Source organism: Aedes albopictus, chromosome 1 (genome assembly GCF_035046485.1).
Source record: "Aedes albopictus strain Foshan chromosome 1, AalbF5, whole genome shotgun sequence".
NCBI classification, from domain to species: domain Eukaryota; kingdom Metazoa; phylum Arthropoda; class Insecta; order Diptera; family Culicidae; genus Aedes; species Aedes albopictus.
Genome location: NC_085136.1, coordinates 298,397,747 through 298,421,250, shown reverse-complemented (window position 1 = coordinate 298,421,250; position 23,504 = coordinate 298,397,747). Strand labels below are relative to the sequence as shown.

Sequence of the window (23,504 nt, the reverse complement as noted above, 5' to 3'; positions counted from 1 at the left end):
TAGACGTATCTCCCAATAACGCACCAATGATTATAACATCCGGGTTGTTTTTGATGAACTGCCCTGTGAAGAAAGTTGCCTTGTTGTAGAATTGCGCTCACCGGCTGGTGTCGCCATTCGCTCTTGATCGATTGATGTAGTTCTACGTCATGTTGACAATCTGCGCCCTGATTCTAGCGCCGGTTTCTCGCTCTTGTATCGACGATAGAATGTTTTCCACGTCAGCTATTAGGTTGAAAAGCAGTACTTCTTGGTAGATGTATACGGAAGGGAGAACTTGGGTCCGAGACTTAGTAGTATGTACAATCGTTTTGGGTGGGACAGTCTTCTGTGTTGCGTTGAGTATTGCCTTATCGTTGATTGAAAGTAGCGTGTTTACATGATCGTTAGAGCTGTTATTGAGTAACCGTTTGTACTTCCTCCCGATGTCATCCTGTCTCCGCTGGAAATGGCTGTGGTACGCTAAATCTTGAGTGTAGAAGAAGTATGACTTCAGTCCGCTCGATGATTTGTTGTTTGAGGTGGTTTAGTTACTTATGAAAGCGTTTAAAACGATAGAAGGTATCCTTGATTCCAATGTTGAGTATTGATTTTTGAAACTTGCCCACTATTCGTGTTATTTTTCCCATTATTGGACTGCGGAGAGTTCTCGAACGCACTTGAGAGATTGTACTGCGTATGGAGGTGTTAGTCCCGACCTTCGGCATTTAATGAGAAAATCTTTCGTATTCGTCGCGTTTCCCAGTTGCTGGTTGATCCTTGTGTATGACAGAAATAGTTTGGTTGTTGATTGTCCATACCGTGCAAATCAGTCAAGAGCTGTCGTCTGGAACGCGGAACAGCGACTGGCGATCAATGCGTCAAAAACGAAGTCCTACAAGCTAGTAGGCGGAACCGAATATAACAGGATTCATCTAGGAAGTAATGTCACGATAAATGACGATACCTTCGAAGTAGTGGAAGAATTCGTTCACCAATGACGAGACGACTGATAACACAAGAGCCGTGAAATGCGAAGGCGCATCATCAGTGGAAGTCGTGCCTATTACAAACTCCAGAAGAAGCTGCGGTTCAAAAAGAATTTGCGGTTCTTAAAAAGATCGTGCACACGCACCAAATGTACGATGTACAAAACGCTAATAAATAAGACCGGTAGTCCTCTACGGACACGAAACATGGACCATGCCCGAGCAGAACCTGCAAGCACTCGGCGCTTTCGAACGACGCGTGCTAAGGACAATCTTCGGCGGTGTGCAGGAGAACGGTGTGTGGCGGAGAAGGATGAACCTAGCTGCACTCTATGGCGAATCCAGCATCCAAAAGGATGCCAACGCCGGAAGGATACGGTGGCCGGACATCAACCTTGCAAAGTGTTGGTGTTCTCCACTGATCCGGTTGGCACAAGTAGCCGTGGGGCGCAGAGAGCAGAATGGGTGGACCAGGTGAAACGTGATGTAGCGTTGTGATGGCGAAGAAAAAATATGTATGGTATACTCACTAATCTTTTTGAACAGAATCCTCGGCTCCGACGCCCCACGCGCCACGATCGTCGTCCGCGGTACAAACTCCAACTTGGCCAGCATTCCGTTGCCTTCGATGGCCCGGGGTTCGATGCGGAAAATGGCCCCATCGAACATGATTTCCGGCATCTTGATGTTGACATCGTGGGTCAGCATAAACTTCAGCGTTTTGTCGTGCAGCGCCGTCGTAACCTCTTCGATGGGCGACGTCGGTTCAAAATCTGCAAAGGGAGACGTGCGAGAAGAATACGATAAAATGAGAGAGTAATTCAACTGTGCGGGGTGCTATAATAAAAATGTGAGATATGACCTTGCTTCAAGCCTGAAGTCACCGAAGGAACACGCCTTTTATTAACTCGGATGAACGGGGGAAGATGTGCCATAAATATTAACAAATTTCACATCATCCTTGCGTGTCGGTCGGTTTATTGCCATTCCGAAAGAGAAAGCTGAATTTTGCGCGCGCGCAAACCAGTTGTTTCTGACGGAGTTCCAACGTTTAGTTCATTGAATTTTTCGGATATTCGTGACGAAGATCCGCTACTTTGGCAACCTGTCATACAAATTGGAAGATTTCCGTAAATCCCTTACTTTGATTGAGCTTTAATGCTTTTCGTCCGTTATTTGCGAAAGCCATTTACCAATCCAAAGTTGCTTTGCGAGCAAACAGCAAAACACTTCAACTGAGAGTGAAAACACCTATTTGCTCGAGAGCCGCTCGTCTAATGAGAGCTAATAGCACTTGAAAGCCCAAACCGGCACCCATTCATCACCGATCAGCGTGTTCGCGCTGTGCCGCCGCCGGGCCGCCTCGCGATGCGATGGCTGATTGTCTGGGAGAACCCATCGCAAATCGATTTGATCGGTTACTTTAATCGTTTGTTTTGGCCTTTTTTACCTTTCCGCGCAGAAACGGCACCATCTGCCCGCTACAAGTTTCGCTTTCGTTTCAACTTGTGGTAGGGTGGTAGTGGGTTGAATGCAGTGAGGTGAAGTGCACCCTCAATTTACTGCATTTCAGATCTGCTTTGTAATAATGGTAAGTGACCAACTTGTAGTTAAATTTTTGTTCAAGTAAACTTTTTTTTTCTTTTGATAATCTTCGAAGTTGGTTGTACATAGTAGAATGAATACTGCTCCTCCCTACTCAAGTTGTAAGATTTTGTTCACATTCACTAAATCTTGTTCACCCGATGATGATCATATCGCCATCAAGTGGCACTGGCTGACCGACCAGCTTATCATCCATTTGGGTACGATTGGAAGGGGCGGTGCTATGCCGGTGGATAAAGAAACACGGACGGACAGAGTATGTAATGCATGATTACGATCCGGTATTTTGGGGTCATTCAACGCTTGAGCACGTAGCTGCGTACGCATTGCACGAAGCAGTGACGGCAGTAAACTCTTTGCGATTTGTGCTTCAACAGCGCGATCAGCAGCGGGAGGGAATCGATGGCAACGTCATACATATCTACATAGGTACGTGTGCGTACATCAATAAAGGTCCTACTCTGCAATTAATCGGGTGAACAAGTCAGTCGAGTGTCATATCCTCCGGAGAAGAAAGCTCGTCCGTTCACTTTCTGTAGGGTGGAACTGGGGTTTTTTTTGGTGAGTCGATGACCGCAATTACACTAGTGTTGCTGTCGCCTCTTTATTTTCGGAAATGTAATTGTAAGCGTAGGTACTGTAATGATTGCGAAACAATAAGGGAAATCGTTGGGCGATATGTAATGCAAGGGAGTCCCATGCTCATCGACCTCATGGAATACCCTGTTTTACTCCTATTCGGGTCCATCCCTGCGAGCAATAAAACATCGCTTTCGATACAGTCTTTGTTTGTTTTCTAAGAAATTTCAGAAGCTACTAAATTTGATATGTAATAAAGTCGCACTATTTAGAACCGATGGAATTCCAGGAGAAACCTTGAACGAACTTCAGAAGGAATCCCAGAAAACTCCTGGAGGAATATCTGAAAGAACTCGTGAAGGAAGGCCTGAACGAATACCTGCAGGAACTTCTGTTCGAAATTCTGGAACTTCTGGAACTTCTGGAACTTCTGGAAATTCTGAAAGGAACTTCTGCAGGAATCCCTTGTCGTCTCTTTTCAGAGATCCCCGCAAAATTTTTCGAAAAAAATCCTTGATTGCAATTTGAGAGAAGTTCCATTTCGAATCTCCGAAGGAATTCCAATAGGAATCTCCAAAGGAAATCCCTGAAAAATCTCTTAAGGAATTCTAGAATCCTCGAAGGAGTTCCAGTGAGAACCTTCGGAGGAAATCCAGGAGAAATCCCCGAAAGATTTTCAGCAGAAATCTCTAAAGGAATGCCTGCATGAATACCGAAAAGAAATCTAACGGAAATTTCCAAAGGATTTCAAGGAGGAATCATCGAAGAATAATCAGGAGGAATTCTCGAAGCAATTCCAGGAGGGATCTCCAAACGAAGTTCTGGAGGAATCCCCGAAAGGAACTTCAGGAGGAATTCCCAAAGGAAGTCCAGGAGAAGTTCTCGAAGGTAATCCTGGAGGAATCGCCAAAAAAAAAGGCAGGAGGAATCCCCGTAGGAATTCCATATGAAATCTCCGGAGATTTTTCAAGCGAGATCACCGAAGGATTCTCAAGAAGAATCTGTGAATTTTTCTGGAAAATCTCCGAAAAAAACCCAGGAGCGATTCCTAGAAGAACTCTGGGAAGAACTGCTCGAGGACTCCCCTAAGGAACTCCTGGAGGATTCTTAAAAGGAATTGCTGGACTAATCCCTGAATGATTTTTTGAAGGAATTCCTAAAGAAATTCTGGGGGAACCCCTGAATTCTCCTGGAGGTATCCTTAGATTCTCCTGTAAGAATCTCCGTAGCAAATCCCCGAGAAATTCCGGAAGGATCTGCTGAAAGTATCACAGAACTTCTGGAGGAATGCATGAAGTAATTCAGTAATACCTGAAACTCCTGGAGGAATTTATGAAAGCACTGAAGGAGTTCCTGAAAAGCTTCTAGATTTAAGTTCAAAGGACCTCCTGCAGGAGCTTCTGAAGGAACTTCTGGAGTGGAGGAATTCCTGATGGATCTCCAGAAGGCTTTCCTGAATCCTCCTGGAAGAATCTCTGAAGGAAGTTCTGGAAGAATACCTGAAAGATTTGTTAGAATAGCTGAGGGAACTTCTGAAGAAATCCCTAATGAAATACTAGGAGGCATTGCTGAATCCTCCTGGAACTACTGCGAAGATCTCTGAAAAAAACTCTTGGATAGGTCACTGAGAGAACTTCTGAAGCAATTCCAGAAAAAAAAAACTATACTGTAGGAATCATCGAAGGGACTCCTGCATTACTCTCTGGAGGGACTTCTTTAGGAATACTTGAAGGAACTCTTAGAGGAATCCCTAGAAGAACTTCCGAAGGAATCTCTGGAAAATGTCCATGAGGCATTCTGAAGGAGTTCCAAGATGAATTCCAAAAATGTATTTTAAGATGGATCCTTGAATAAATTCCAGGAGGAACTTCTGGAGAAATTTTTGAAAGAATTCTTGAACTGTGGGGATTGAATTTCCTCGGGTTGAAAACCCCAATAATAAGTAGTCATTATTTATTGCCTGGAGGAATCCTTGAAGAAACTCCTTCAGCCTCCCTTGATGGAACTCCTGGAGGAATTCTTCATTTCCTGTAGCGATCCATGAAAGAACTCCTAGGTAGATTCGAAAGGAACGTCAGGAGAAATTTCTGATTGGAAATCTAGTGAAATTCCTGAAGGAACTCCCGGGGGAATCTCTGAAAGAACTCTTGAACTAATTCTTTAAAAAAAAACGTTCTAGGTACTTTAGAAGGGATGCCTAAAGATACTCCTTAACTAATTTCGGAAGAACCTCCTATGGGAATCGCTGAAGAAATTCCAAGAGGAATCCCACAAGGAATTCCGGCAGGAACCCTTGATAGAACACATTTAGTTATTCTTGAAGAGAGATCCGTAAAGCAACGCTAGGAGAAATCTCTGATTGGAAATCTAGAGAAATTCCCGAAAAAACTACTGGAGGAATATCTGAAGGAATTTCTAAACTAGTTCTTAATATAATCCCTCTTGGAACTTCAGAAGGCATCCCTAAAGAAGCCCCTTGACTAATCTCTGAAGAACCTCCTATGAAAATCCCTGAAGGATCTTCTGAATCAATCACTGATGGATCTCCAGGAGGCATTCCTGAATCCTCCTGAAAGGTTCACTGCTTGAACTCCTGGAGTAATCACTGAAGGAACTCCTTTCGGAATTTCTGAGAGATTTTCTGAAAAGATTCCTCGTTGAAACTCCTTGAGACATCTCTAAATCTTCCTGAATGAATCTTTGAAGAAACTTCTGACGAGATGTGTATGATGAATTAGGTTAGGTTTGGCACTTAACTTCAAAAAATATGTAGAAAATTTATCCACATTTTTAAATTTATGTATTTTTTAAAAATTATAGAGAAATATCCTCAAAAAAATCAATTCGAAATGCGCATAATTCCATCGATCATGATCACGATCAAATCTGACTATACATGTCAATGGTTGCTCCTCCGTGATTGATCTGAGCTGGTACCAATTGTACTGAGATCCAAATGAATAAGGGCTGGGACACTCCACTTATTCTCACAGTGCAATTTAAGTACCTCATACATTTTGGATCAATAAAGGCGCCGGCCATGTCCTAATAGTCAGTTAGTTGGGAAGGGAAAGGAAAGTTAGATTGTGCTGGTTGTTGCTACTAAAGACCGAGATCACCTCTACATCCCCACAACCAGCACGGACTGGGGTATTTGTTAAACGGAAAGGGTGGGATATCTGGGAGTCACCGTTGGGTTGGTGATGCGATCCTTGGATAGGGGGTTATTTATAGTGTTCGTAAGGTGATATGTGAATTCGAAATACGCATAATTCCACCCTTGAAATTCCACCAGATAGCGAAATTCTACCAAGTACATACTATTTTGCTTAACTCCTTCGGAAATAGAATAAAGATCGGTTAAGAAATATTGCTAGAGTTTTCCACAGTTCTTTTTGGTCAACTGCAAGAAATGACATGCAAACACTCTAAAAATAAGAAACGTTCAGGGATTCTGAGGGTTCTGATTACATTGCCTATTCAGGTGAATAACAAAGAACACTTAAAAATGAGGAGTTCTTTCAGAGATTTGTTCAAACATTTTTATTAAAGCCTCTCCCGAATTCGTTTCAGAATTCCTTTGAAAATTTCTTTCAACATTCTATCTATGATTCTTTTTTGAATTCCTTCCGGGATCCCACCATGGATTTCTTTCACAATTGCTTTTTTAAATTCAACAGATTTAGTAAGAATTTCTATATACAGCCATTCCATAGAAAAACGTTATAGTGCATCTCCGATTGTCGTGAAACTTGATGGGCTTGTAGTTCTTCGCAAATAAATTGACCCGTATTTTTTTATTTCGTCATTAGGGTGACCAATTTTCATATAGGGTGGTCCAAAAAATTAAGGTTTTTCAAAACTAAAAATTTTCAAAAAATCGTAACTTTTGAACCAGTTGACCGATTTTAAACTTCTTTTTTTGTTTGAAAGCTATTGAGTTGTAGTTTTCAGGAAAAATACGTTAAAGGGGCTTAAATGTAAAGAGTACTATAAAATATGCAAACATATTAGTTTTTTCACGTTTTTATGGTCTCGGGACCAAAGAGGTACCCTGGTATTATATTATCATCAGAAAATTCAGGAAATTTGGCGTAACATATCAAAAAGTCAGAGATGTATGTTTTTTAAATTTTGAGATATGATTTTTTGAAAATAAAAGGTCAAATTTTCCCATACAAGACACTTTTTTAAATTTGATTATATTTTGATTCCTTATAATATTATGGATACCAAAACCACCAGGAATCACTTAAAAAAGCAATACTATGCATAGTTTTATGAGAATTTGCAATTTCAAGCAATTTTAGAGTAGCTAGTACTAAAATATATGACTCTCTATATTCAAAAAATCATATCTCAAAAACAAAACAACATACATTTCTGATTTTTTGATATGTTACGCCAAATTTCCTGAATTTTCTGATAAAAATATAAAACCAGGGTACCTCTTTGGTCCCGAGACCATGAAAACGTGAAAAAACTAATGTATTTGCATATTTTATAGTACTCTTTACATTTCAGCCCCTTTAACGTATTTTTCCTGAAAACTACAATTCAATAGCTTTCAAACAAAAAAAAAAGTTCAAAATTGGTCAAATGGTTCAAAAGTTACGATTTTTTGAAAATTTTTAGTTTTGAAAAACCCTAATTTTTTGGACCACCTTATATGAAAATTGGTCACCCTAATGACGAAATAAAAAAAATACGGGTCTAATTATTTCCGAAGAACTACAAGCCCACTAAGTTTCACGACAATCGGAGATGCACTATATCGTTTTTCTATGGAATGACTGTATATATATCTAGTTTTTTATCGGGATTTTTTTCAAAAGTTTTCCCTATATGCTTCCAGAGCTTCTAGTTGGATTCCTCCCGGAGATCCTGCCAAAATTTATCCAAGCTCCTTCAGCAATTTCTTCTGGTGGTTTTCCAACAGTTTCTCTATGGATTTTTGACAGGTTCTTGCAGAAGCTCACCCATGATTTTTTTACATAGAGTTTTCCACTATTTCTCTTTGATTTCCTAACGGGATTTTGCCCATAGTTTCTCCCAGGATAAACTTAAAAGGTTTTCGGAGTTCCTCCTTGAATTTCGTTAATATTTCCTTCAGGGATTACTTTTAGCACTTTTTATCCGAGAGGTCCTAGTTTTTCTTTGTGGATCTGCTAGCAAGATTTCACTTGGCTTCCTTCCGATATTTTCCCGGGAATTTATCACAAGGAATATTTTATCCCGGGTGACATTTCGAGAAAAACTCCTGAAACATCTCAGTAAAACTCCCGGGAACAGCTATAAAATAAATCCCAAAAAAGAGCATCCATAATTTTGGAACGATTTCCCATTGGGGTTTCGAAACAATCTATGGGAACAATTCCGAGAAAATCTATAGAAGAATAATCTCCGGTGGATGACTGCAAGAAATCAACTACGCGGAAAAGTCAGAAAAATGCTCTGGAATAAATCACGAGAAAAACTCCATGAGAAATAACAGCAAACGTGCCTGCAGAATTCTGAAACTAGTTCCGCGAAAAAACCCCGAGAGAAATCTCAGGTGAAACTAAAAAAAATTAAACAGCGGGAACCTTTTGGCAATATACCTGCTGAAACTCGTGTATAAATTTAGGGAGATACTAGCAAGCTCACGAGAATTTCTTGTTGAAATTACTGAAGAAACCTCGGAAGAGATGCCGAGAAGATCTCCTGCAAAAGAATCATGTAATACTGGTTATAAAATCTAGTGGAAATCCCATGAACAACTCCTAACTCTGGGAGGAATCCTGGGAGAATTTCTTGGGAGTGTCACATGAGGAACACCGGAATGAATCGCGGAAAATCTTCAAGATGAATGCCAAGCGAAACTCTAGAAAGTCTGTGACAAAGCCTGCAATATATCCTGAGAAAAACTCTTGTACTTGTGGAGATCTCGGAATGAATCCTACAAGAAATCCCAACAAAAACTCAGGAGAAATCACGGGAAAAATCCCACTTTTTTAAACCTTTGTAAGAAAAATCTGTAAGATCCTCGTTAAAACGCTTCAGGAGAAATCGGAAGGAATTCGGGAATCCTGGAAGATTCTCAAGATTCTCTTATTTACTTTCAGTCCTGGACACCCACGGTGGTGCAGAGTGCCGAATTGAAAGATCTCCATCCTGGGCGGTTGCCAGCCATCGCCTTGACCTGTGGCCAAGTCAAATTTCTGTCGACTTGCTTGATTTCGTTGATAAGACTGCGTCGTCATGAGCCTCTGCTGCGATGTCCTGCTCAGGCCCGTACGCAGAAGTGGCGCCAAGGGAGAGGTTTTTTCCAATTTCTGCAAAAGGGGTCGGTAATGGGGGGATTTAACACAAAAATCCCCCTTGTGCACGGGCTATCGCTTGCTTGCAAATTTCGTTTACGCCCCTGCGTAGAGTGTGGCCGACCCACCTTCACTTTCGCTCCCGACATCGACCATGGAGCTCCACGTTGAAGATCCAATTTTGAGGCCACCATGCACGAACTATATACCGTAGGCATCTTTTGATGCCTGCAACCTTTGAGCGTTCTCTGCTGATACACACCAAGTTTCACTGGTGTACACCAGAACAGATTTCGCGTTCGAGTTCAAATCGGATTTTGGGGCGTCAACTAATCTGATTGTTTTTCCAAATTTCTTAAACTCGCAAAGGTAGCAATCGCCTTCTTGATCCGTGCACCTTTGGTGCCACCATCGGCCACCATCTGACTACCAAGATATTGGAGGCTTTCAACATTCTCCACTAATGGCCCAGCTTCTGTAAAGCTGGAAAGGTTGACCGTGCTTACATCCAACGATTTGGTCTTGTTGACGTTGATGGTAAGACCTGCCACTGAGGAGCGATTGGCAAGATCACCGAGCTTGCTCTGCGTATTAGAGCGCCGTTGGGCTAGGAGAGCAACGTCATCTGCCAGTTCGAAGTCATTTAGGTGTCCCATGGTAATTAGGCCTGTCCAGCTTTTCAAAAATGTTCTCTGATTCTCAAGTCCACCCCATATTTTGATTGGCATCCTAAAAGAAGTATCTGGTCAAAATTTCAGCCAAATCCATTGAAATTAAGAGGTGCATCAAATCAATTTTGTGTTTTTCGACTATTTTTGAACTTCAAAAAATCATAACTACACTAAAACATGTCAAAACTTAATTCTTTCGGCAGAAATTGAAAGCTATACTTGTTTGCTACAACTTCTCCGAACAACGTGTGTTAATAAAATTGAAGGAAACATGTGTAATTATTACTTTAGTAATCAGAAAAACCTTAAAAAGTTGAATTTTTGATAGATTTCGTTCTGGAACACCCTAATATACTTAATAAGTCGGATTTTTCAAAACGGCATCATATTCTCCAATGTTTTTTGGTTATTTGCTTCTTTGACACCAATGCTGTGGGAGTTGAGCAAAAATTACTAAAATTCATGAAAGCCAAATGTGGCCTAAAAACTAGCTTTTTGGAGGCAATCACATTGTGGCGCGAAATTGTACTGAACGTAGTAGCTTTGCTTCCTTGTAGTTTGCCTTGGCTACCCCCTACCACGGGTGATAACAAACAAGCGCGATGACAGGTGTTGGCTATCATATAGTGCTGACGCGATGCCACTTTTTGCGCGCCAAAGCGTGATTGCACCCGAAAAGCTAGTTTTTAGGCCACATTTGGCTTTCACGAATTTTAGTAATTTTTGCTCAACTCCCACAGCATTGGTGTCAAAGAAGCAAATAACCAAAAAACATTGGAGAATATGATGCCGTTTTGAAAAATCCAACTTATTAAGTATATTAGGGTGTTCCAGAACGAAATCTATCAAAAATTCAACTTTTTAAGGATTTTCTGATTACAAAAGTAATAATTACACATGTTTCCTTCAATTTTATTGGCACACGTTGTTCGGAGAAGTTGTAGCAAACAAGTATAGCTTTCAACTTCTGACGAAAGAATTAAGTTTTGACATGTTTTAGTGTAGTTATGATTTTTTGAAGTTCAAACATAGTCGAAAAACACAAAATTGATTTGATGCACCTCTTAATTTCAATGGATTTGGCTGAAATTTTGACCAGATACTTCTTTTAGGATGCCAATCAAAATATGGGGGTGGACTTGAGAATCAGAGAACATTTTTGAAAAGCTGGACAGGCCTAATGGTAATGGGCTGCCACAGCAATACACAATTTGGTTCACGGTCAATCGCACCTACCAGGATCTCGTCGATTACGATGAGGAACAATAGCGGTGATAGTGTACATCTTTGGGATCGGACAAAACACCGTTGTGCAGTACTCTGCACGAAAATGCCCTGTACTGTTGCTTCAATGAGGCCGATGTTTTTCTCAGGGGGACCCTTGCGGCTGAAGGCTTCACACATGTTTCCGTGATTGAGACGGTCGAAAGCTTTTTCGTAATCAATGCAGAGAGACTCTTAGAATTCATTGATTTGCTCCAAGATGATACGGAGTGTGACAATATGGTCCAAACAGGATTTTCCGGCAATATCCAATAATCAAGTTAGTACCGTTCCTTATTTGTCTCTTGGACTAAACCTAAACCTAAGTTTATGTCTATTTCTTGATTTTGCTTTAGCTGACCAAGCCATGTGGGAAATTACACTGTTGAAAATGCTTTGACATTCATGTGCACAACAAAACATGTGCCCGATGAATAAATTGAGATTTGAATTATGAAAAAAAATCCACGTACTCCGGTGAGACTCGAACTCACGACTCCCAATTCGCTAGACGGGCGCTTCTATTCCTTCAAGCTACGGAGTCACTCGACTATCTCCGTCGCCAGTAGGCCTAGAACTAAACTCGATTCTACAGTCGCACATGGTTATCATCTTTTCACAATCCAAATCTCCTTCGGTTGGAACTGAATCGAGTTCAGCTCTAGGCCTGCTGGCGACGGAGATAGTCGAGTAACTCCGTAGCTTGAAGGAATAGAAGCGCCCGTCTAGCGAATTGGGTGTCGTGAGTTCGAGTCTCACCGGAGTACGTGGATTTCTTTTCATAATTCATATCTCAATTTGTTCATCGAGCACATGTTCTGTTGTGCACATGGATGTCAAAGCATTTCCAACAGTTCCAACCTAAGTTTATGTTTGAATTGTGTCATTGAATTTTATCACTGCCATGGTAAGCTGACTGAAATGAGATTCCTCATGTTCAGTCAACAATCTACCCATTAGCACCAGCTATAAACACTGCGATACCCGCGATACTCATAAGATGCAAGCTAGTGAATACCTAATTATTCAAACAGCAATGCTACTATTGCAATGACTTATTTAATCGCAATAATTTCCCTTTTTCTTCCAATGAAGATAATATAGAAATTTCCCTCTTCGAATACACTAATCCAAGTGTAGATAGTTGCTAAGCACATCTCGTCCAATCTCATTGGAGTCATCGTGAAACCCAAAGGCAAACACGAGAGCAAATTACCCAACCGGCTGAAGATGCTCTTCTCGTGGAATCCCTGCCTATAGAAGAGCATCGACACTGTGACCGAGTTGGCAATCCGGTTCCAAGAGATGGGTGGACGAACGGAGCTCATGGTGGATGCTGTGGCTATCTGCTACTGGGTGGAGGACGTCAGGTCTATTTGTCCACTTGGTTGAAAGTGTAAGTGGTCCCTATCGAGTTTCGCTGAATGGGGTTGTAATCGATGCCGGGTGGTTGGCGTGAGGATGAGGAGGAGTATGTAGTCATTACTTTCACTATCTTTCCATGGTACGTGACGAGTTGCAGATAAACTGGTTCTTGTCTGTCTCCGGATGTTCGACAGTCTGGGCAATGTGTTACAATGCCGTGAACTGGCACCAGCTAACATTAACACTTGTATGGTAGCATTCATTTTGGAATGATTTTGAGCATTTACTAGATGATTATCAGATTGTTTAGTCTTTTATGACTTAAATCTTTTTGAAATGTAAAAGTTTATTTCACATCTTGTGTCGCGTCACTTCTACATATGTAAAACATTTAAACATCATTGGTATACTTTGAGGCTTAAGACTCGAACGTTTATAAAGCTTTCGATAAGTCTTAATGTCAATGAAGAAATTTCAGTTTGTTACCAGCTTAAATCATATTGATAAACACCATGGTATATATCGCCCTCCCGATATACACCTTATAAATCACACCTTATCGCTAATTACCCAAAACCCAGAATGCGAACCCTCCACGACAACTGGTCAGCCTCCCGTGTCTTCGATAGTGAAAGTAATAACTCTTCTCCGAGCCGCGTCGTAGCTTCTTCGAATTCAACTGAAACGGGCGGGCAGAGATAGGATCACTTACACTTTCAGGCGGCTGCGACAAGCACCGGTGGCAGACATCCGCTCTTGCAATCGCACTTCTCTCATTCATCCAGTAAGTCAGGCAGCGTCTTCCAGTCTGTGTAGGTCATAAAACCGGTAAAGTGTAGCAATCCAAACGCAAGACGACAACAATCATTCCGCGCCGCCCGGCATCCAAGTTGGGTAATTTGCCTCCGCTTTACATGTGTATCACAACATGTATGGAAGCCCCTATCGCTGCTGAAAGCGGTTTCGACATCCAGCTGTTGTAGGAATCGGAGACATTAGAAGGCGTTTACCTAGTTGCTCGGCATACGATCGAAAGGGAAAACCACTCGGAGTGGAGGCTGTGTTTGCCAAGAGGACTCTTATCGTCGTGACGAGTGGCAGTGAAAACAAGAAAAAAAGGGAAATTACTGATTTAATAATAATGCGGCGACAACGACACAGTCAGTGGTAAAGTGGATTCGACCTTCAAACATGTGCGTCCTGGGGTTTACACATATCCATCTAATTGAAGTTGGTCATGTAAATCGTCTTAAGTATGTCTTAAGTAAGCAGGGAGGAATGTTTATTGTTTGAAACCGATGTTGGTGCTGATGTACGTTGAAGATCACAGTATTAAAGTATTCCAAGTTTCAGGTACGTGTTACATAGTATCATTTTCTAACGGACGTTCCAAAAGTTCAGCTTATTGGACGCTGTGGCCGTAGGTGAAACAGCAAGTCTATTTCAATTCAGCGTCGAACCACATTACTTTTATTAACCCTGGCTTTATTATTTGCAAAAAGAGACAAATCAGACGCATTTGTTTACGCATTTACACCTTTGAGGCTCTGTATTAAAAAGACTATGCCTTATTTTGACAACTGCTATGTGTCGCTAACGTTGTAAACAAGCGATAACCTTCATTAAAAGTTAAAGTTTTTCACCAAGCGGAACAATACGAGGGTTTACGAAAGAGAAGCGAAAATCGATTGTGACCAGGCACTGCAATGAAAAATGATTATCGATAAGAAAATTAGCAAAAGTTGAATGTGTTAGGGTTTTTGTTGTTCAAAATGCTATCAAACGATTCAGTATGCATAACAAACTGAAAGACTTACCCGGACGCGGCAAAAAAAACAGGTGCGTCCAAGTGAAATTTGGACAGCAAAATTTGCAAAATCGTTAAAGGAAAATAGGAGCTATCCATCAAAGATTACGCAAAAAAGTGTGGAACGACTGTTGGTATGGTTCAGCGCGCCAAGGAGCGTAATTCCCTGAAGACCTACCCAAAACAAAAATGTCCAAAACGTAGTCAAATTCTGGCGGATTATGTGAAAACTCGGGCTCGGAAACTGTACGACGATGTTTGGAGCAAAAATTGCATGTGCTTAATCATGGATGATGAAACGTATGTCATATTGGTCTACAAGGCACTTCCAGGGGCACAGTTTTTCACTGTGAAGCATGGTACGGATGTTCCGAATTAGGAGAAATCGTTTTCTTTGCGAATAAATTGGGAAAATGTGTTGGTTTGGCAAGCAATTTGTCAATCTGGTATGAAATCGTCACGTTTCTTCACCGTCCCAAGTATGAACGTACCGGATGGAATGTCTCCAGAAACTTAATCTGCCACTCATCTGAAAGCACAAAGGTCCTACATTACTTTGACCGGATTTGGCATCCTGCCACTATGCGCGTGACACCTTTGACTGGTATGAAGAAAACAATATTCAATTTGTGGAAAAGGCAATGAATCCTCTAAATTGCCCGCAAATAAGGCCCGTTGAGAAATAATTAACATTGATGAAAGGGAAACTACGGAAAAAGTATAGAGGAGCAGAGGACGCCACAAAATTGAAGAAAAACTGGGTCAACGTAAGCAAAACCATCGCCGGAACGGTTGTCCAAAACCTTATGAAGCACGCCAAGAAGAAAGTGCGAGAGGTGGCAATATCCACGAAAAATTAAATATACAATCATGTCATGGGCTTTTCTGATGCTCCATAAACAATGTAATTGAATTTAATTTACAAAATAAATAAAACATTTTCAAATGCAGCAATTTTCTAGTGTACTCATAATTAACGATACAGTCCTTAAGTGCTCTTGAAAACGTGAGTAGGGGTTCAAATCGGTCATTGTAGCAGTCTATTTGTATTCTTTGATGTTTCATCTTAATTTCCCCAAACATAAGGGAAGAAAAAAAAACTGGCAACTGGTTTACTCAGTCTATTTGAAGTACCAAGCACGTTTCTGCTGTGATATTCCACCAACAAAATTTAAAGTGTTACGTGCTACCGCAGACAGACGTTCTAGCTCGAACAAATTTATTCAAATTTTCTATATAAATTTTCACTAGCGACACCTAGGCAACCGATTGCCACAGTGCAGTTGACAGTTTGAAAAACCATGTGCTTCCAGCCGCTTACTTACCACCCAATTCACCACCCACCGAGAAATAAAATCAAAACAAACACTGTCAAAATCATTCTTCATTTGCGTCACATTCACAAAGATTTTCCAATGCGAGTGAAGTTCATCCAAATGCAGTTCTATTCAAGCAAATCTATGTAATATAAAAATTATAATGTGTAAAATTGTTTACAAGAGTCCTGCGCTAATTTGTGCAAAAGATTTTAGCCATTAAATAAAAGTCATTTACTCTGCACAAATTATGTGGAAATATTATTAGCGTGCAACACGTGCGATCTTTTCCCGCCATCTGGCTGGAAGACGACCGTGGTGACAGTTGTTGGTCGCAACGCACATGTGAGGCAGCGATTATATGAACGTCGCTGTTCGCTGATTGCCGCTTGGCAATTTGTTGCGGCCATGTTTTTTACACAAGCTGCTGAGTCAAACTTGAACGTCTGTCTGCGGTTCTACACTCACACAGGACACGCTCACTTATTTTGCGTTCTTTTTTTCACTTCCTCACACAATTTGAAGCCAGCTGACTCTGTTCCAAATCCAGCAAATTCTTTCCACTTGGCCACCACACAGACCTCGAACAAAACGTTTTTCGTCGTTCCTTGCGATAAAACCGCAGTACTGTTTTAGATCATCCATCAGGGGCAGTTTCAGAGTGTCACTATAGCTGAGAAGGATCTTTTGCAGGTTTATCGGTACTAATAACAGCGGCATGATCACTCAAGTTCATCATTTGCTTTTCAGCCAAACGGTATTCGGCCACTAATAAGCTGCTTAAAAGGTCTAGCAATGAGCCTATTTGGAACTTGTGTGTGCGAATCTCCAGCAAGGCTCATTGGTAGCATTTTAAGCAGTCAGAAAGTTCTATTGGGAACTTTATCTGAATTTGGTACAGCTCAAAAGTAGATTTTGTCATCGGAAGCAGAGCTTTTGGTTTCTCTAAAGGTATGCAGTATGGGACTTTTCCACAGCGAAACGAAACGAAACAATGTTCAAAATTGATCAAACGAAACGATACAATACGAATTTCAAAAAAATATTTCGGTAGATCGATATGATGTTGAAATTCACTCGGTATTTTCAAAACTAAATGAAATGTTCCAATATGTTCTGTGGAATTGCAGATTCTAGATAAACCATTCTTGTGCAAAATTGCAGTATATGATTCATGGAGCATAGTCTTCTCAGAGTGTTGGTGCTGTTGCGAGCTTCGTGGCTGTGTCAGCTAGTAGTATCAGTTGTATGGGAGTTTCCTTTTTCTTCTAGAGTTGATTCGATTCCTGCTCCGCAGTGATGTCATGGTAAAATCAAAGCTCGTGGTTTTTAAATTCCAGTGCTCTCTGTACTGTTAAGTTCTCATGGAAATGATTTGAATGATGAGCGTTATGCACATTATTTGGAAGATTTTTCCTAATCTGGACAATAGTTCTTTGGAAAAAAAACCGCCCAGTAAAACTTATTTCTCTCAAATGCAAGTATTGGTTAAATAGTGGGCAATCGGTTTTTGTTTTTAGTAAAAACTAAGACCGATTATCCACTTTTATTGTTCTCAAAACTGTAAAGTAATAATGTAAGAAGAAAAGTACACTCTACAACGAAAATTATCAAAAATTCAACGTATTTAATTACTTCGGATACATATGTGATTGTTTTACGCATTGAATTAAACTTTATCGATGTGCGTTGTTCGGAAACCTTATGGAAGACAAGTATGTCTACCAATTCGTGTTAAAAAACTTTGCGATACACTTTTGTTTGACTATGAATTTTGGAAGTTCCAATGTAGGGCCCATATAGCCGAGGCGGTAAACGCACGGGTATTCAGCATGACCATGCTGAGGGTGACGGGTTCGATTCCCGGTCGGTCCAGGATCTATTCGTAAAGGAAATTTCCTTGACTTCCTTGGGCATAGAGTATCTTCGTGCCTGCCACACGATATACGCATGCAAAATGGTCATTGGCAGAGGAAGCTCTCAGTTAATAACTGTGGAAGTGCTCATAAAACACTAAGCTGAGTAGCAGGCTTTGTCCCAATGAGGACGTTACGCCAAGAAGAGAGAGAGATAGAATATAGGGCATATGCTCCCAAACTTTCAGGTGTGCGACTCCCTTTTGCCAGCAAATGCTCTTTTCGCGACCCACCATAGAAATTTCCCCATTTGTTATCTGTTATAGTTAAAATACTCGACAGTCCCTCGTGACTCCCTGGAAAAAGCCCAGCGACCCCCTTGGGAGATCGCGATACACAGATTGGGAAACCCTGATATTGGGTTTTCGTCTAATTCCCGTCTATCCTCGACTAATAACGACTCGCCTAACGCCTCATGGCCATAGTATCAATTACCAAATTAGAAATTAGCTTCGATATCATGTGAAAATCATTGGAAAACAACTGCAATTTCCTTTAAATAATAAGATTGAATAATTGTTCCTCGAATTCTGTATCCGTCTCACACTGGGGCAGGATTGAAAATACACGGAAAAAACCTCTAGCTCGTCGAGATGTCGAGATCCACACTTGGTGTCTTCTGAGAAAATATTTCTATGAACAAGGTCGATATTCTGAACGGTAGCATATTTTTCTTACGTTATTCGCATAAAAGTCCTATAAGTCATTTTGGCCATCTTTAATTTTAGCGGTATGGTGTCTTCGGCAAAGTTGTTCGGCTATTTATGCTCAAAAAGTTTGCCGAAGACGTCAAAATTCCAAAGCCTACTGTTCTTGAGATATTAGCCGTTTTATAAAATACCTGCCTAAAATCGAGTTTTTTTCATTAAATTACGTTTGTAAACAAATTTAATGTTCGTTTTCGAGTTATAATAATGAAAAATACTAAAAGAAAACACATATCAAAGAAATTAGTTGGAAAAAAACAAAATATGCATTGATTTTTTATAGAAAGTTCCTGAAAATCACGCAAAATGTATATAGGACGCTCTTGCAGTCGGGCAAGTTCGGGCAAGTTTTTTCATCAGCGATCACCTAAAAAATACATAAGCTTTCATGTATTTTTTTTCACCGACATGATATTTGATGATTTTTTTTAAATAGCGTTCAAAGTTTATACTTCTCATGGTTCACTTGGCATCATAAAAAATGCTAATATATCTGCAAAAATGTTGTACTAATTCACACAAAATAGTAAACTTTGAACGCTATTTAAAAAAAATCATCAAATATCATGTCGGTGAAAAAAATTCACATGAAAGCTTATGTATTTTTTAGGTGATCGCTGATGAAAAAACTTGCCCGAACTTGCCCGACTGCAAGAGCGTCCTATATACATTTTGCGTGATTTTCAGGAACTTTCTATAAAAAAATCAATGCATATTTTGTTTTTTCCAACTAATTTCTTTGATATATGTTTTATTTTAGTATTTTTCATTATTAGGGGGATTAGGGGCATAATGGACACCCTAAGCAAATGAGTACTTTGGGCATCTATAACAGAGTAAAACTTAACATATTATCAGTTGACTTACAGCTTTAACTTGTTTTCTACGTCTTTCAATCATTTACAGCAGGTAGAATATCTTTATTGTGAAGAAATAATTAATTGTAAACGGTATGTTTTTCAGGGCTGACAGGAACAGTACGGGGCGAAATGGACACCCATCGGGGCATAATGGACATCCCTGCATATTTTATGCTGATTCTTTGGTTACATCGACCAGTTAAGTAATTTGCCTACGGAGATCAATACCACAGATATAATACAACATCTTAAAAATTGCTATTTTAAGTAAATTCTGATCAAAAATAAAATACTTTATCCATTGCTAAATCTTCGTATACATGTAGATATGGTAACTACAGGGGATAGACAAAATGATCGGGACAGGCAAAATTTTCACTTTTAAAAAAATGTTCAACTAGCTGTAACTTTCCGTAAAGTGTATCAAATATTCTCAAATTTTTACTGTAAGTTCATCAACTAGTTGTGTATCAGTGGTCAAAATTTGGGGAAGATCGGGCCATTTTCCACGAAGTTTTAAAAAATCTTGAAAAAGGTAAAATCATCCGATAGTCAACTTTGAGCTATTATATCTCCGGATTTAATAAACCGATTGCAATGAAATTTTGACCATACATGACTTATATAATGAACTCTAGAAAACTTTTGACTAAACTTGACATTTTCAACAAGAGAAAAAATTGTAGCGATTTTATTTTTTTCACGATTTTTTAGCAAATTGGTCTGTTTTTAATATGTATTCCATTACTTTTTCAAATTGTTGGCGGCTATGTTGTTACTTTCCTTAAAACACGTTTATATATTAGTCAGTTAGAGGGAAATTAAATGAACTATAATTTGCATCTTGAATTTTGAAACGATGTTGAAGTTTTTGATAATTTGGTGTTTTATTAGAAAAATAATCCAATCGTTATAATTTTCTTCTGTGTTAAGAATTGCAAGTTAAGTTAACGGTTTTTCATAGCTCATTATATAAGTCATAAATGGTCAAAATTTCATTGCATTCGGTTCATTGAATCCGGAGATATAACAGCTCAAATTTGGCTATCGGATAATTTAACCTTTTCCAAGAATTGTAATAACTTCGTGGAGAATGGTCCGATCGTTCCCAAATTTTGACCACTGATACACAACTAGTTGATGAACTTACAGTAAAAATTTTAGAATATTTGATGAACATTACGAAAAGTTACAGCTAGTTGAACATCTTTTGAAAAGTGAAAATTTTGCCTGTCCCGATCATTTTGTCTATCCCCTGTATTCACTTGTTTTTATGGTGGACTCACTCCAAAACTCGTCGTACCTTATGTGATATTGCTTCGAAATTATAAGAATTTCACCATATGGAGAACATATTTCAATTTCAATGATATTTTGGTAATTTTGGAGCAATATAAATGGTACTTTTGAAAAAATATAACTATGAATTGTTCTTTCACACTTATGCATTAAAAGTTTTACATAAAATTCAACGGTTTCGGCAAAAACAGGAGTGTCCATTTCGCCCCGGGTGTCCATTATGCCCCTAATACCCCTATAACTCGAAAACGAACATTAAATTTGTTTAAAAACGTTATTTAATGAAAAAAACTCGATTTTAGATGGGTATTTTATAAAACGGCTAATATCTCAAGAACAGTAGGCTTTGGAATTTTGACGTCTTCGGCAAACTTTTTAAGCATAAATAGCCGAATAACTTTGCCGAAGACATAATACCGCTAAAATGAAAGATGGTCAAAATGACTTATAGGACTTTTATGCGAATAACGTAAGAAAAATATGCTACCGTTCAGAATATCGACCTTGTTCATAGAAATATTTTCTCAGAAGACACCAAGTGTGGATCTCGACATCTCGATGAGCTAGAGGTTTTTTCCGTGTATTTTCAATCCTGCCCCAGTGTGGTCTAGTGCACGTATATTTCGGACACAACCTGAATCCAATCCCCGGGAAATGGTAAAAAAAAAAACGATTTGGCCGTAGGTGTTCATTCAAAAAGCCGATCAAATTCTTCGCAACCCAAATCACATTATGTGTTCAAAGTACGATTGAGCAGAAAGCTTTTAAATTGAGATGGATGTAGTTTTAGAAGAACAACAAAAACCTTTCGGTTGATATTTTTGTTTTGTTGATAATAATTTTACCATCAGATCATAAAACGCCATAACAATGCAACGAAAAAATCTACAAATGTGGACAGACTCACTGTTCGTATGTTGCTCAATAAATTTATCAAAGAATTCTCGAATGGATTCTTTAAGGGATTCAACCAAGAAATTTCCTTGGGATTTCTTCAAATGTTTATCAAAAGATTATTATTAAGACTAGTCCACGGGTTTCTTCAAAAATGTTTCCAGATATTCTTTCAAGCATACTTTCAGGGATTATTGAAATATTCCTTCGCAGATTGAATTGGAAATTCGTACATTAATCTTCAGAAACTTCTAAAGGAATTATTCCAGGGAATTTCTCAAAGAATTCCTCTACAAATTTTTCGAGAAATTCATGGCGAAGTTACTCTACGAACTTCCCATGGAACTCCTCCAGGTGTTCTTCCAGATATTCCCTAAAAAATGTCGTACATTGCAGAATTTTCTCTAAATCTTAAAATTCTACAAGGAATTTCTCCAGGTGTTCTTGTAGGTATTCTACCATATATTCTGCAGCGATACCAAAAATTCTAGAGATTTTCTCAGGCATTTATTCATATTGTGTCTACAGTCAGATTGTAGCACTCCAAAAACGTTACCTAGCCTGCAAACGCCTACCTAATAGCCAATCGCTGGTATAAATACTTGTTGTCATTGGACTATCCAACAGAGGCTGCACGAGCCTTGGTCTTTCTAACATCTTTATCATTCTATACAACTTCTAAAATTCCTTCACGAATTATTTGGCATTTCTTCAAAAAATCCTTTGAAAAATGCTCAAAAGATTCTTCTAGAAGATCTTTCAGGGTTTTCTCAGAAAGTTCCTCTATGGTCATTAAATAATTAATTCAGAAATTCATTTCGGACATCTAACTGTTGATCTTTCGTGAGTTGTTTGTTTTCAAGAGATTTACACCTTGGCACTTCTTAAGGATATATATTAGAGTGGGTCATCGTTTATATGGAAAAATGAAAAATTCAATGGTATCCCATCAGATCAAAGCTTTTTTGATCCCATTTCAGGACTCAAATAAGTGTGCAAAATTTGGGCACGATCGGTTATGTCTACGTTTTGCGCATCGCGTTTGAAGTTTGTATGGGGTTTTACATAGGAAAACACACTTTTTTGCATTTCTTTCATAACAAGTTCAATTTTTTCTAAAAACATGTAACCGATAAAGTGAAAACATAGCCTAGGGTGTCCTGAAAAACTTTGTCGAAGACCGCGAAGTGATCTGATGCTCATAAAAAAAGTTATAGCGTTGGCATTGCTTGCCGAAACAGCATGATTTTGTTGCTATTGTTATTCCTTTACATGTTAAAACATAAATACATGCATGCGGTTCGTTGGTTAAAACTAATTTTACAAGCATCGGATCGCTTTGCGGTCTTCAATAAAGTTTTTCAAAACATCCTAGGTTATCATTTAATAGTATCGGTTAAATAGTTTCAGACAAACTTTTTCAACTTATGACAAAAATACAAAAAAGTATGTTTTCCCATACAAAATCCCATACAAATTTCTATTGCAATGCGCAAAGTGTAGACGCAACCGATTGTGCTCAAATTTTGCACAGATACTCAGGACCCGAAACGGAACCAAAAAAGCTTTGATCTGAGAAAACGGTTCCGATGATCCACACTAATATATATATATATTCCGATTGTTGACTATTTTCGGTGAAAACACACACTAAAACTCGATTATACATAACGTTTCGGCTTACTCAACTTCAGCCATCATCAGATATTTTATGCATTAATCGATCACCGGTGGTGATCGATTGATGCATAAAATATCTTCTTCTTCAGAATTCTTCTGAGATTCCTTCAACAAAATCCTATGCTCAAGAAACTTCTTGAGATCTTTATTCCTTGAAGAAATCCTCCAAGACTGTGATTTTTGAACATTTCAGCGTAACTTATTCTCATAAATATATTGAGAAATTGAACGAGATATTCTTCAAAAATTTTCTTCTGAGGTAGCTCCAGGAGTTG

General features: G+C 39.3%; 1 protein-coding gene across 3 annotated transcripts in view; it reads right to left on the bottom strand.

Moving 5' to 3' along the window:
- Positions 1-23,504, bottom strand: part of LOC109409083 (uncharacterized) — a 185,403-nt gene that overhangs the window by 88,363 nt on the left and 73,536 nt on the right. For all 3 annotated transcript variants that reach the window (XM_062847037.1, XM_062847039.1, XM_062847038.1), the window contains exon 3: positions 1,499-1,741. In XM_062847037.1, the coding sequence (XP_062703021.1) occupies positions 1,499-1,741 (243 nt within the window). The remainder of the gene's footprint in view (positions 1-1,498; positions 1,742-23,504) is intronic.